The sequence below is a fragment of the Oncorhynchus masou genome, chromosome 32, assembly GCF_036934945.1.
Source record: "Oncorhynchus masou masou isolate Uvic2021 chromosome 32, UVic_Omas_1.1, whole genome shotgun sequence".
NCBI lineage: Eukaryota > Metazoa > Chordata > Actinopteri > Salmoniformes > Salmonidae > Oncorhynchus > Oncorhynchus masou.
Window position 1 is genome coordinate 35,652,226 of NC_088243.1, and position 15,718 is coordinate 35,667,943.

The 15,718-nt window shown below is 43.8% G+C and overlaps 1 protein-coding gene across 2 annotated transcripts in view; it reads left to right on the forward strand.

Moving 5' to 3' along the window:
• Positions 1-15,718, forward strand: part of LOC135526014 (peroxidasin-like) — a 97,685-nt gene that overhangs the window by 23,228 nt on the left and 58,739 nt on the right. For both annotated transcript variants that reach the window (XM_064954033.1, XM_064954034.1), the window contains exons 2-3: positions 13,458-13,529; positions 14,995-15,066. In XM_064954033.1, the coding sequence (XP_064810105.1) occupies positions 13,458-13,529; positions 14,995-15,066 (144 nt within the window). The remainder of the gene's footprint in view (positions 1-13,457; positions 13,530-14,994; positions 15,067-15,718) is intronic.

Below are 15,718 nucleotides of genomic sequence, written 5' to 3' on the forward strand. Positions count from 1 at the left end.
CGCGCAACACAGAATGTGCACACTCCCTCAAATCATTTGGAGAAAATAGTTACATTTTATTCAGCTTTGTTATATTGTATTCTTCATACTATAAAATAATGTAAAATAATGCCACGGGATTATAAGAAAATCTTGTCTGGTATATGAACGAGAGTAGCCCACAGCCATATGGCATAGCCACATCAGGACCTAACATAAGGACAACTCAGATGATGCTCTCCTTTTTTCTGAAATAGACTACATTTTCTTCATATCATGCTTTTTTTAGACCTGTCTAAAATAAATAATGGATTTTTTAGACTTTTTAAAATGATTGTGGGCTATGTGTGGAAACCAGGAGATGCTAAATGTGTTTATGTTAATTAACGGTCAATTACTGTGAGACCGACAGTTATTTGCTTGACAATCACCGACTGACAAAATGTTGTGACTGCCACAGCCCTAGTTATGATGATTATTTTATTTTCATGACGGTCTTCACCCATAACCGTCGGTTATACGGTAATTGTGCCAGCCCTAAATGTTATGTTACTTGACTTTTGTTGATATTGAAGGGGCTGTAGATGGTCAGATATCAGAGAAGTGTTTCTGATAGACGGTGAAAGGCGCTCAGCTGGCTTCCTGCTCCTCCTGCTCGACTCTAGCCAGTGGTGCACACAGCCTTTGTTGAGGCTCATATATGAAAGGAAGTGAGTATTTAAAAAGTTGGGCTCCATAATTGGATCCATATGCAGGGATTTCACAGAGTGAGTGACCCATAATGTATAAATCAAATCAATTCAAATTGTATTTGTCACATGCGCCCGAATACAACACCTGACAGTGAAATGCTTACTTACAAGCCCTTAACCAACAATGCAGTTTTAAGAAAATAACAAAAAAAGTAAGAGATAAGAATAACAAATAATTAAAGAGCAGCAGTAAATAACAATAGCGGGGCTATATACAGGGGGTACCGGTACAGAGTCAATGTGCAGGGGCACCGGTGTTGAGGTAATTGAGGTAATATGTACATGTAGGTAGAGTTATTAAAGTGACTATGCATAGCTGATAACAGAGAGTAGTAGCAGTGTAGGCGGGGGGGGGGGGAGCCCTGATACACCGACTAGCGTCAGAGTCTGTGTAGTATGATTCGATCTTAGTCCTGTATTGATGCTTTGCCTGTTTGATGTTTCGTCGGAGGGCATAGTGGGACTTCTTAGAAGCCTCAGGGTTAGAGTCCCAGTCCTTGAAAGCGGCAACTCTACCATTTAGCTAAGTGTGAATTTTGCCTGTAATCCATGGCTTCTGGTTGGGGTGTGTACGTACAGTCACTGTGGGGACGACGTCCTCAATGCACTAATTGATAAAGCAAGTGACTGATGTGGTGTACTCCTCAATGTCATCAGAAGTATCCCGGAACATATTCCAGTCTGTGCTAGCAAAACAGTCCTGTAGTTTAGCATCTGCTTCATCTGACCACTTTTTTATTGATCTAGTCACTGGTGCTTCCTGCTTTAATTTTCGCTTGTAAGCAGGAATCAGGAGGATAGAATTATGGTCAAATTTGCCAAGTGGAGGTCGAGGGAGAGCTTTGTACACATTTCTGTTTGTAGAGTAAAGGTGGTCTCTTTTTTCCCCTCTGGTTGCACATGCTGATAGAAATTAGGTCAAACTGATTTAAGTTTCCCTGCCTTAAAGTCCCCGGCCACTAGGACCGCCACCTCTGGATGAGCGTTTTCCTGTTTGCTTATGGCGGTATACAGCTCATTGAGTGTGGTTTTAGTGTGGTGGTATGTAGACAGCAACAAAAATTACAGATAGAAACTCTCTAGTTAGATAGTGTGGTCTTCAGCTTATCATGATATACTGTACCTCAGGCGAGCAAAATCTTAAGACTTCCTTAGATTTTGTGCACCAGCTGTTGTTTACATATATGCATAGTCCCCCGCCCCGTGTCTTACCAGAGGCTGCTGTTCTATCCTGTTGATAGAGCGTATAACCTGCCAGCTGTATGTTATTAACTTCGTTCAGCTACGACTCAATGAAACATAAGATATTACGGTTTTTAATGTCCCGTTGGTAGGATATACGTGCCTTCAGTTCGTCCCATTTATTTTCCAGCGATTGAATGTTAGCTAGCAGGACGGATAGCAAAGGCGGATTAGCCACTCATCGCCTGATCTTCACAAGGCACCCTGATCTCTTTCTGCAAAATCTTAGTTTCCTTCTCGAGCGAATGGTGGGGATGAAGGCCTGTTCGGGTGTTTGTAGTATGTCCTTCCATCCGACTCATTAAAGAAAAACTCTTTGTCCAATTCAAGGTGAGAAATTGCTTAATGCTTTTCGACCAAATTAATGTAATTGGTTCAGAGTTTGTTTTGATATTTTAACCTGCGTGGCGTGATCGCATTTGGTGTGGGGGGACAAAATAAATTGATGCACGATGGCGTACGCGCACAGTCGGTTTTAGCCAAACCCTTTTTCAATAACGTTATCGAGCAAAAAGTCAATATGACTTAACTTCTAACAACCTAAGGAAGCAAAATTCGGTTTTCCATCAAAACAATTATTATTGTGAGCTAATGTGACTTATAAAGTAATTTGAATATGTCACAAGAGAAAAGATAATTCACCCTTATTATTTTCTGGCAATTGTGCCGTTATTATGTGCCAAAAAGTGGTCAGGTGAAGCAGATGCGCAGGACTGTTTTGCTAGCACAGACTGGAATGTGTTCCGGGATTCCTCCAGTGGCATTGAGGAATACACCACATCTGTCATTGGCTTCATCAATAAGTGCATCAATGACGTCACCCCCACAGTGACCGTACATACATACCCCAACCAGAAACCATTGGATTACAGGCAGCATCCGCGCTGAGCTAAAGGCTAGAGCTGCCGCTTTTAAAGAGCGGAACTCAAACCCGGAAGCTTATTAGACGTCCCGCTATGCCCTCCGACTAACCATCAAACAGGCAAAGCATCAATACAGGACTAAGATCGAGTCGTACTACACCGTCTCTGACGCTCGTCTTATGTGGAAGGGCCTACAAACCATTACAGACTACAAAGGGAAGCACAGCCGAGCGCTGCCCAGTGACACGAGCCTACCGGACAAGCTAAACTACTTTTATGCTTGCTTCGAGGCAAATAACACTGAAACATGCATGAGAGCACCAGCTGTACCGGACGACTGTGTGATCACGCTCTCCGCAGCCGATGTGAGTAAGACCTTTGGACAGGTCAACATTCACAAGGCTGCAGGGCCAGACGGATTACCAGGACGTGTACTGTGAGCATGCGCTGACCAACTAGCAGTGTCTTCACTGACATTTTCAACCTCTCCCTGTCCGAGTCTGTAATATCATCATGTTTTAAGCAGACCACCATAGACAACCATAGACAACCTGCCTAAATGACTACCAACCCGCACTCACGTCTGTAGCCATGAAGAGCTTTGAAAGGCTGGTCATGGCTCACATCAACACCATTCATCCCAAAAACCCTAGACCCACTCCAATTTGCATACTGCACCAATAGATCCACAGATGTTGCAATCTCTATTGCACTCCACACTGCCTTTTCACAACTGGACAAAAGGAACACTATGTGAGAATGCTATTCATTGACGACAGCTCAGCGTTCAACACCATAGGGCCCTCAAAGCTCATCAATAAGCTGGGGACCCTGGGACTAGGTGCCTCCTCTGCAACTGGATCCTGGTGGGTCGCCCCAGGTGGTAAGGTTAGGTAACAACACATACGCCACGCTGATCCTAAACACAGGGGCTCCTCAGGGGTGCATGCTCAGCCCCTCCTGTACTCCCTGTTCACTCATGACTGCACGGCCAGGCACGACTCCAATACCATCATTAAATATGCGATGACACAACAGTGGTAGGCCTGATCACCGACAACAACAAGACAGCGTATAGGGATGAGGTCAGAGACCTGGCCGTGTGGTGCCAGGACAACAACCTCTCCCTCAATGTGATCAAGACAAAGGAGATGATTGTGGATTACATGAAAAAGAGGACCGAGCATGCCCCCATTCTCATCGATTGTGCTGCAGTGGAGCAGGTTGAGAGCTTCAAGTTCCTTGGTGTCCATATCACCAACAGACTAACATGGTCCAAGCACACCATGACAGTCGTGAAGCGGGCACGACAAAACCTATTCTCCCTCGGGAGAAAAACCTATTCTCCCTATTCTCCCTTCTTCCTCAGATCCTCAAGGGGTTCCACAGCTGCACCATTGAGAGTATGCTGACTGGTTGCATCAATGCCTGGTATGGCAACTGCTCGGCCTCCAGAAACCATTGGAGGCACTACAGAGGGTAGTGCGAACAGCCCAATACAACATTGGGGCCAAGCTTCCTGCCATCCAGGACCTCTGTACGGTGTCAGAGGAAGGCCCTACAAATGGTCAAAGACTCCAGCCACCCTAGTCATATACTTTTTTTTCTCTCCTACCACACGGCAAGCGGTACCAGAGCGCCAAGTCTAAGTCCAAGAGTTTTCAAAATAGCTTCTACCCCCAAGCCATAAGACTCCTGAACATCTAGTCAAATGGCTACCCAGACTATTCACATTGCCCCCCCCTCCCCAACACTGTCACTCTCTGTTGTCATCTATGGATAGTCACTTTAATGAACTCTGCCTACATGTAACCGGTGCCCCCGCACATTGACTCTGTACTGACACCCCACTGTATATATTGCTATTTTTCTTTACCACTCTTCTTTAATTACTTGTTACTTTTATCTCTTATTCTTATTCATATTTTTTTTGAAACTGCACTGTTGGTTAGGAGTTCGGAAGTAAGCATTTCACTATAAGGTCTACTACACCTGTTGTTTTCTGCGCATGTGACTAATACAGTTTGATTTGATTTGCCTCTGATCTGGTGGACTCACGAAACACACACGCTTCTTTTGTAAATGTGGTAAATGAGCGTTGGAGCCCCTGGCTATCCATAAATAAAAAGAAAATGGCTTAATATAAGGAATTTGAAATGATTTGTTCATTTTCTTTTGATTATTATGTATATTTTAAACAAAATACTTGTAGACTTTCACTCAAGTAGTATTTTACAGGGTGACTTTCACATTTACTTGAGTCATTTTCTATTAAGGTATCTTTACTTTTACTCAAGTATGGCAATTGGGTACTTTTTCCTCCACTGATTAAATCAATTTGAAAGCCCCAGATAGGCTACACAAGTGTCACAAATGGATTTGCAATGACTCCAGTGATATCGTAATTTCAACATGTTTATTGTATAAAACGGTAGGCTACAGTAGCCTCCATAGGTATATAAATTAATAGGCTAATCAATGGCCAACAGATGCAAATGTATCATTCTCCACATGTAACGTCATTTTCATTGTGGACTTTTTCCCATAACAGCTGCGCTCGAGACCCAAGAACTGAGCGTAAAACCCTTCGCTTCATATGGTTTTCCATAAACTGACGATATTAGAATGCAGTTTAAACCACCTCCGAGCAAATGTATCTAATGCGCTCTAGAACACCTCAAATCGTTTTCCTGTTGTCCCTGTTATTTCTTGACACGCATCAGTTCTAGCACGTTAATTTGTTTTATGGAAAAGGGGTTTGGAAATAGGTGTCTCTGTAATGACAATCTAAACAGTCTACCTACACCTGGTAAAAAGTTGTCACGAAGTGCAAGGTCCTGCTCTGTTGCCTCTCACTCTGATGACTCTGCTGCCTGCTGCAACGCTCAGTCTCAAAGCACACACACCCCTCCGGCCCTCGCCAACCCCCTACACTCACTCACTCACTCACTCACTCACTCACTCAGCCTCTCACTCACTCACTCACTCAGCCTCTCACTCACTCACTCACTCACTCACTCAGTCTCTCTCACTCACTCACTCACTCAGTCTCTCTCTCACTCACTCAGAAACAAGATGCTTGATAGTCAGCAACAAGATGCTTGATAGTCAGCAACAAGATGCAGCAACAAGATGCTTGATAGTCAGCAACAAGATGCTTGATAGTCAGCAATAACATGCTTGATAGTCAGCAGCATCACGTCACAGTGAAATATATATTTGTAAGAAATTTCCATGGCGGCCGCAGTGCAATTTAGGAGAAGCCAAAAAAACCCAACCCGCGACCAATATATTTTCACCCGCAACATTGTTTTCAAAGTAGCCCAATTATGCGTGAAAATTATAAACAACCCTCAGTGTCTCATTGTCAAGCAACAGGAAATGCGCTCCTTGAGTGAGAGGGAGCTAGATCTGGTTGGAAATCGCCATGGAGAGAGAGGGAGGGAGAGAGATGCATTGCGTTGGCAATGTTAACATATGTTTCCCATGCCAAGTGGGAGAGGGATTACTCAAGTAGCGGTGTAAACCATAAAAATGGTTGTTACACACAGCATATCACATTTCACAAACCATACATTCAAATACCGTTATATTAGGTAAAGTAAAAACCCAAACCAGTCCTTGCATCAATACCGGTATATCATAAAATACAGTATACCGCCCAGCCCTAGCACTGGTAACTAGTAGGGTCGGGATGATACAGGAAGCAGAACAAACTCTTGAAAACAGGAAACTCTTCGGTCCTTTAAAAACCTGCTGTATGTAAAATATTTTGTGCTATAGCTTGGAAATTAAATAAATGTGACTCTGGATGATAAGATAATGTTTGTTTCCAACATTAGGGCTGTTTTTCTAAAGAAGTTCAATCCGATTTGTGTGTTGTTTCCTTGCCACGATACTAACGAGTATCGTGATACTGGTATCATCCCAGCCCTAGTAACTAGTCAACATTAATGCAAAGCAAATACAGAACAAATGTGAATAAGAACCACATGTTTCAGATGGAATTCACAGCACTGAAAAGTCGACTGTCTTAGAGAAGACCATGTCAGCAAAGGTGAAAGAATGGACACAGAACTTGCATCTGTGATCGCATTTGGTGTGGGGGGACAAAATAAATTGATGCACGATGGCGTACGCGCACAGACGGTTTTAGCCAAACCCTTTTTCAATAACGTTATCGAGCAAAAAGTCAATATGACTTAACTTCTAACAACCTAAGGAAGCAAAATTCGGTTTTCCATCAAAACAATTATTATTGTGAGCTAATGTGACTTATAAAGGAATTTGAATATGTCACAAGAGAAAAGATAATTCACCCTTATTATTTTCTGGCAATTGTGCCGTTATTATGTGCCAAAAAGTGGTCAGGTGAAGCAGATGCGCAGGACTGTTTTGCTAGCACAGACTGGAATATGTTCCGGGATTCCTCCAGTGGCATTGAGGAATACACCACATCTGTCATTGGCTTCATCAATAAGTGCATCAATGACGTCACCCCCACAGTGACCGTACGTACATACCCCAACCAGAAACCATTGGATTTCCGCGCTGAGCTAAAGGCTAGAGCTGCCGCTTTTAAAGAGCGGAACTCAAACCCGGAAGCTTATTAGACGTCCCGCTTTGCACTCCGACTAACCATCAAACAGGCAAAGCATCAATACAGGACTAAGATCGAGTCGTACTACACCGTCTCTGACGCTCGTCTTATGTGGAAGGGCCTACAAACCATTACAGACTACAAAGGGAAGCACAGCCGAGCGCTGCCCAGTGACACGAGCCTACCGGACAAGCTAAACTACTTTTATGCTTGCTTCGAGGCAAATAACACTGAAACATGCATGAGAGCACCAGCTGTACCGGACGACTGTGTGATCACGCTCTCCGCAGCCGATGTGAGTAAGACCTTTGGACAGGTCAACATTCACAAGGCCGCAGGGCCAGACGGATTACCAGGACGTGTACTGTGAGCATGCGCTGACCAACTAGCAGTGTCTTCACTGACATTTTCAACCTCTCCCTGTCCGAGTCTGTAATATCATCATGTTTTAAGCAGACCACCATAGTGCCTGTGCTCAAGAACACTAAGACAACCTGCCTAAATGACTACCAACCCGCACTCACGTCTGTAGCCATGAAGAGCTTTGAAAGGCTGGTCATGGCTCACATCAACACCATTCATCCCAAAAACCCTAGACCCACTCCAATTTGCATACCGCACCAATAGATCCACAGATGTTGCAATCTCTATTGCACTCCACACTGCCTTTTCACAACTGGACAAAAGGAACACTATGTGAGAATGCTATTCATTGACGACAGCTCAGCGTTCAACACCATAGGGCCCTCAAAGCTCATCAATAAGCTGGGGACCCTGGGACTAGGTGCCTCCCTCTGCAACTGGATCCTGGTGGGTCGCCCCCAGGTGGTAAGGTTAGGTAACAACACATACGCCACGCTGATCCTAAACACAGGGGCTCCTCAGGGGTGCATGCTCAGCCCTCTCCTGTACTCCCTGTTCACTCATGACTGCACGGCCAGGCACGACTCCAATACCATCATTAAATATGCGATGACACAACAGTGGTAGGCCTGATCACCGACAACAACAAGACAGCGTATAGGGATGAGGTCAGAGACCTGGCCGTGTGGTGCCAGGACAACAACCTCTCCCTCAATGTGATCAAGACAAAGGAGATGATTGTGGATTACATGAAAAAGAGGACCGAGCATGCCCCCATTCTCATCAATTGTGCTGCAGTGGAGCAGGTTGAGAGCTTCAAGTTCCTTGGTGTCCATATCACCAACAGACTAACATGGTCCAAGCACACCATGACAGTCGTGAAGCGGGCACGACAAAACCTATTCTCCCTCGGGAGACTGAGGGGATTTGGCATGGGTCCTCAGATCCTCAAGGGGTTCCACAGCTGCACCATTGAGAGTATGCTGACTGGTTGCATCAATGCCTGGTATGGCAACTGCTCGGCCTCCAGAAACCATTGGAGGCACTACAGAGGGTAGTGCGAGCAGCCCAATACAACATTGGGGCCAAGCTTCCTGCCATCCAGGACCTCTGTACCAGACTGTGTCAGAGGAAGGCCCTACAAATGGTCAAAGACTCCAGCCACCCTAGTCATATACTTTTTTTTCTCTCCTACCACACGGCAAGCGGTACCAGAGCGCCAAGTCTAAGTCCAAGAGTTTTCAAAATAGCTTCTACCCCCAAGCCATAAGACTCCTGAACATCTAGTCAAATGGCTACCCAGACTATTCACATTGCCCCCCCCCCTCCCCAACACTGCCACTCTCTGTTGTCATCTATGGATAGTCACTTTAATGAACTCTGCCTACATGTAACCGGTGCCCCCGCACATTGACTCTGTACCGACACCCCACTGTATATATTGCTATTTTTCTTTACCACTCCTCTTTAATTACTTGTTACTTTTATCTCTTATTCTTATTCATATTTTTTTTTAAACTGCACTGTTGGTTAGGAGTTCGGAAGTAAGCATTTCACTATAAGGTCTACTACACCTGTTGTTTTCTGCGCATGTGACTAATACAATTTGATTTGATTTGCCTCTGATCTGGTGGACTCACGAAACACACACGCTTCTTTTGTAAATGTGGTAAATGAGTGTTGGAGCCCCTGGCTATCCATAAATAAAAAGAAAATGGCTTAATATAAGGAATTTGAAATGATTTGTTCATTTTCTTTTGATTATTATGTATATTTTAAACAAAATACTTGTAGACTTTCACTCAAGTAGTATTTTACAGGGTGACTTTCACATTTACTTGAGTCATTTTCTATTAAGGTATCTTTACTTTTACTCAAGTATGGCAATTGGGTACTTTTTCCTCCACTGATTAAATCAATTTGAAAGCCCCAGATAGGCTACACAAGTGTCACAAATGGATTTGCAATGACTCCAGTGATATCGTAATTTCAACATGTTTATTGTATAAAAAGGTAGGCTACAGTAGCCTCCATAGGTATATAAATTAATAGGCTAATCGATGGCCAACAAATGCAAATGTATCGTTCTCCACATGTAACGTCATTTTCATTGTGGACTTTTTCCCATAACAGCTGCGCTCGAGACCCAAGAACTGAGCGTAAAACCCTTCGCTTCATATGGTTTTCCATAAACTGACGATATTAGAATGCAGTTTAAACCACCTCAGAGCAAATGTATCTAATGCGCTCTAGAACACCTCAAATCGTTTTCCTGTTGTCCCTGTTATTTCTTGACACGCATCAGTTCTAGCGCGTTAATTTGTTTTATGGAAAAGGGGTTTGGAAATAGGTGTCTCTTTAATGACAATCTAAACAGTCTACCTACACCTGGTAAAAAGTTGTCACGAAGTGCAAGGTCCTGCTCTGTTGCCTCTCACTCAGATGACTCTGCTGCCTGCTGCAACGCTCAGTCTCAAAGCACACACACCCCTCCGGCCCTCCCCACCACTCTCTCTCTCACTCACTCACTCACTCACTCACTCACTCAGCCTCTCACTCACTCACTCAGCCTCTCACTCACTCACTCACTCACTCACTCAGTTCTCTCTCTCACTCACTCACTCACTCAGTCTCTCTCTCACTCACTCAGAAACAAGATGCTTGATAGTCAGCAACAAGATGCTTGATAGTCAGCAACAAGATGCTTGATAGTCAGCAACAAGATGCTTGATAGTCAGCAATAACATGCTTGATAGTCAGCAGCATCACGTCACAGTGAAATATATATTTGTAAGAAATTTCCATGGCGGCCGCAGTGCAATTTAGGAGAAGGCAAAAAAAAACAACCCGCGACCAATATATTTTCACCCGCAACATTGTTTTCAAAGTAGCCCAATTATGCGGGAAAATTATAAACAACCCTCAGTGTCTCATTGTCAAGCAACAGGAAATGCGCTCCTTGAGTGAGAAGGAGCTAGATCTGGTTGGAAATCGCCATGGAGAGAGAGGGAGGGAGAGAGATGCATTGCGTTGGCAATGTTAACATATGTTTCCCATGCCAACTGGGAGAGGGATTACTCAAGTAGCGGTGTAAACCATAAAAATGGTTGTTACACACAGCATATCACATTTCACAAACCATACATTCAAATACCGTTATATTAGGTAAAGTAAAAACCCCAACCAGTCCTTGCATCAATACCGGTATATCATAAAATACAGTATACCGCCCAGCCCTAGCACTGGTAACTAGTAGGGTCGGGATGATACAGGAAGCAGAACAAACTCTTGAAAACAGGAAACTCTTCGGTCCTTTAAAAACCTGCTGTATGTAAAATATTTTGTGCTATAGCTTGGAAATTAAATAAATGTGACTCTGGATGATAAGATAATGTTTGTTTCCAACATTAGGGCTGTTTTTCTAAAGAAGTTCAATCCGATTTGTGTGTTGTTTCCTTGCCACGATACTAACGAGTATCGTGATACTGGTATCATCCCAGCCCTAGTAACTAGTCAACATTAATGCAAAGCAAATACAGAACAAATGTGAATAAGAACCACATGTTTCAGATGGAATTCACAGCACTGAAAAGTCGACTGTCTTAGAGAAGACCATGTCAGCAAAGGTGAAAGAATGGACACAGAACTTGCATCTTTACTGACAAAGTAGAAAGATAGTTTGAATGCTTGAAATGACTTTACTCCCAGTTACCCACTCAGCAACACTTAGAGAAGGTGTCATTGGAATGACTCTGTTAGTGGAGCATGTGGGCGTATTTTGACCTGGAGTCAGTCAGTGAATGTTAAGGTCATTACAGAGTAGCTGATGAGTGATTTCTATTACTCATGGCTGAATGTGGGTAGCTGGGGGATTGATTTAGCATTCTGTCTCCTACATTTAGAGATTAAAGATATCTGTGTTGTGTCTCCAACTATCAGTAATGAAGGTAAGACCCAGATGCAGACAATGTCGAATTAACAAAGGTTTAATAATCCAACAGGGGCAGGCAATAGACAGGTCAAGGCAGGCAGGGGTCAATGAACCAGAGGTGGGGCAATGGTACTGGTCGGCAGGCAGGCTCAGGGTCAGGGTAGGCAGAGGTCAACAATCCAGAGGTGGGGCAATGGTACTCGAGGCAGGCTCAGGGTAGGCAGAGGTCAACAATCCAGAGGTGGGGCAAAGGTACAGGTCGGCAGGCAGGCTCAGGGTCAGGGTAGGCAGAGGTCAACAATCCAGAGTTGGGGCAATGGTACAGGTCGGCAGGCAGGCTCAGTGTCGGCAGTGGTCAATAATCCAGAGGTGGGGCAACGGTACAGGTCGGCAGGCAGGCTCAGTGTCGGCAGTGGTCAATAATCCAGAGGTGGGGCAATGGTACAGGTCGGCAGGCAGGCTCAGTGTCGGCAGTGGTCAATAATCCAGAGGTGGGGCAATGGTACAGGTCGGCAGGCAGGCTCAGGGTCAGGCAGAGTGGACAGGCAGATGGGCTCAGAGTCAGGACAGGCAAGGGTCAAAACCAGGAGGACGAGAAAAAGAGAGACTGGGAAAATCAGGAGCTGAGACACAAAAATGCTGTTTGACTTGACTAACAAGACGAACTGGCAACAGAGAACACAGGTACAAATACACAGGGGATAATGTGGAAGATGGGTGACACCTGGAGAGGGTTGGAGACAATCACAAAGACAGGTGAAACAGATCAGGGTGTGACACCAACACCATCTTGTCTTGCCTCTGTTACTGTGGCTGGACTCTGTCTTTTGGACTGGGTTGTGGTCCTTGTTGTTAGTGTTTTGCAGCAAGGCTATCTGCTCTTTGTTCTAAACACCCAATTATGGCCCGTCTGAGGGCAGTGACTTGTATGACAATGTAATGTGATGACAGGAAAATAGGAATAATTTCAAGGCAGAAGCAACAAACCCTAACTTCTCTCTTGTGCCCCTCAGTATGTCCTTCATATGGATAGCTGGTTCCACTTACAGAGCGTTTTTTCTCTCCGTCTTATGAAAATACATTTGGCAAATTACTCAGTTGAAGGTCGAATGACTTAAGAGGCTAAGTTCCACAAGCATAACTTCATTGTTTAGAAATGTTCCCATTTCACTGAATGAGACAACGTGCATCTAGCTCTAAATGGGTTAAGTACTTAACCCTATTATGGCCTACCTTCCTCGTTTAGTTACAAACCAAATAGTGTTTCGGTGAAGGGTTAGGGGCATATCAGGATAAGTTATTTGTCATAATGGACATGAGTGGTTAGTGTCATGACATGATTTCATCACTGTATAATGAGAGGGTCGATTAAAGTGATAGGCTACTAAACTCCCTTGTCTCCCTGACAGCCATGACAAATCTCTTCATTGTTAGCTTTAGGGCAATGTTAAGTAAACCAATCCCCATTATTACACCTTCACGAATGGCATTCCTGTAATATGAATAATGTGACTATTATTCATGCTTTATAATAAACACTGTTAGTGGAGATTCCTAAGGGGTTTTGGATACACATGGAATATACTGAAGTATATTGTAGTCATTGTATCAGCCTGTTTCCTCATAGCCATCAGCGGGTAAAAACATTTCCATGTTGATGATTGGTTGGACAGACTCGATTGTCTCAATGTTGTTCATGACTGTGTTTCCTGTTTTTCCCTCCAAAGAGACCTGAGGTTCAACAAAATCAAGGACTTACAGTCTGGCTCCTTTAAACGTCTGAAGAACCTCAACACGCTGTAAGTCTCCCTCCTTCCTCCCTCCGTTGTCTATTCCCCTACACAGTCAGCAATTGAAAAGAGTGTAACTGAATTGGTTCCCGGAGAACTCACTGCAAATGCATTGTAACAGAGAATACACACTTATGTAATCGTCATGGATCAGGAGACAACTACTTCTGGAAGCCACATCTCTTCCCATAAACACCCCGTTCTCTTTGTTTATCTTTTGTCCCAAGACTCAGAAACACGTCACATCATTTGTGGTCCCTGGAATGTCCTGTAGCCAGTCATTCAGTCCACACACATGAACACTGAGTGGCAGATTCTTGCTCTCCATTCTGCTGTTCTTTCACACATGTAGGTCACCTCATAATCTGTGAGGAATTTATTTTTCCCCTTCCCTCTCCCAGCCATTTATCGTGGCCCAGCCCTGCTAGCCTACAGTCAGCCATGTGGCAGGGATCAGCCTATGAGGCTAGTGTATGAATATGAAGAGCTGTCCATGGAGAAAGGTAGGGCCAGGGAATGTTAAGAAAGAGAAAGACCAGATGAGATTTTCCTACGGTATCAGACCGACCGGCTAGCCATGTAGTCTATGGAGCTCCGTGTTTCATAGAGGACTCTTCGCGGCTTCAACCTCCTGCTCACAGACTGAAAAATACCACAGGATCTAAAGCTTGCCGGTCTTTCAACTGGGTAGACAGTTCAATATTAGCGTCTCAGGCAGACTGAAATAGATGTCTGGCTCCTACATGAATGAAAGACTGGAGGGGCCTACTGCCTGTATTTTTCTGCTTCAGTCTGTAACAGACTGTGTCTTGCTGTCACTCTGAACATTGATTATACAATAGTGTATGTAGAGTTCATCAGTTTTTAAGTTGAAAGTAAAATCCAAGGCAGGGTGCAAAGGCCCCTGGGACAGCATCCATCACCAAAATCTTCAAAAGAAGCCAATTGAGGCCAAATGTTTTTAGGCAAAAGAGCAAGGTGAAGAGGCATGTTCTGCCCAATTAATGTTCTGCTTATTCATATCATACCCTTTTACCAAAACAGAATCTTCTCCATTAATTCCTGTTTCTATGGCACTAAATTGAGGGATCACCAACTCGGGCCTTTATTGGAAAAGGATATTGTAGTGTTGCAGATAGTCTATGACAGCCATTATTGATCCTTGTCCAGATTCTACCCCATAGATCTGGCAGCCAATATAAATGCAGAACAAATTGTGACAGTGTGTAGGATTCAAACCAGATGCTCTATAGTACAGCTACAATGTGCCAGGGATCTGAACTATATTATGTACTCTGGAAGGTTGAACTCTGTTTAGACTGGCATTGGCCAAGCATTAGATCTTGACACAATAGTATGCCAGCATGGACAATTTTCAACTTGTTTCTACTAGTCTGTATGGATTCACTTTGTGTAAGTGTAATACTCCATTGGTTAGGTCTTTCAAATAATGGCCATTCTCTTGCCTTCACAGCCTCCTCAACAACAACCATATTAGACGGATTCCCAGAGGAACCTTTGAAGACCTGGAAAACCTCAAATATCTGTGAGTTGTTATGCTTTTATGTCAATGTTATTCTCTTCTGAATGTCAAGTCACTGATCGATTGTTTTCATTGAAACAGTGTTTGGCAGCCATCTTCTCTGACAGGCCCAATAGGCAAAGAGTTTTTGTTCAAGTTTCACCCTGTTCCTCGTCGGCTGATGATAAAGCATGGTGAAACCTGTCTAGGACTTCTGTCTGGAAACAAACCTAAAACACACCATGTGGCTGTAAATTGGGCGTTGCTAGTCAGAACAAGTGTGTTACTGTGGTAAATGATATGAAGTATGACAAGAAAAGAAATGAACCCCCATTGTCTAATCCTCTGTACTTATCTGTCTCCGCGTGGTGACCTGAAGGCAATGAGGAGAACAGAGATGGCTTGAGCAGCAGTCAGGCAACACATAGCCTTGGGTTGCTGCAGTATGGTTTAATTGAACGTTTTAATGTCACATGTACAGTGAAATGCCTTTCTTGCAAGCGCTAACCCCAACAATGCAGTAATCAATAATAATGTAATACTAAAAAGAGAACAAAAACGTGCAAGAAATAAAAATAAGAAGAGCACGATAAAGTAAGTAAGCATACTATATACAGGGTCAGTTCCAGTACCATATTTACAATGTGCAGGGTACTGGATCAATAGGGGTAGACAC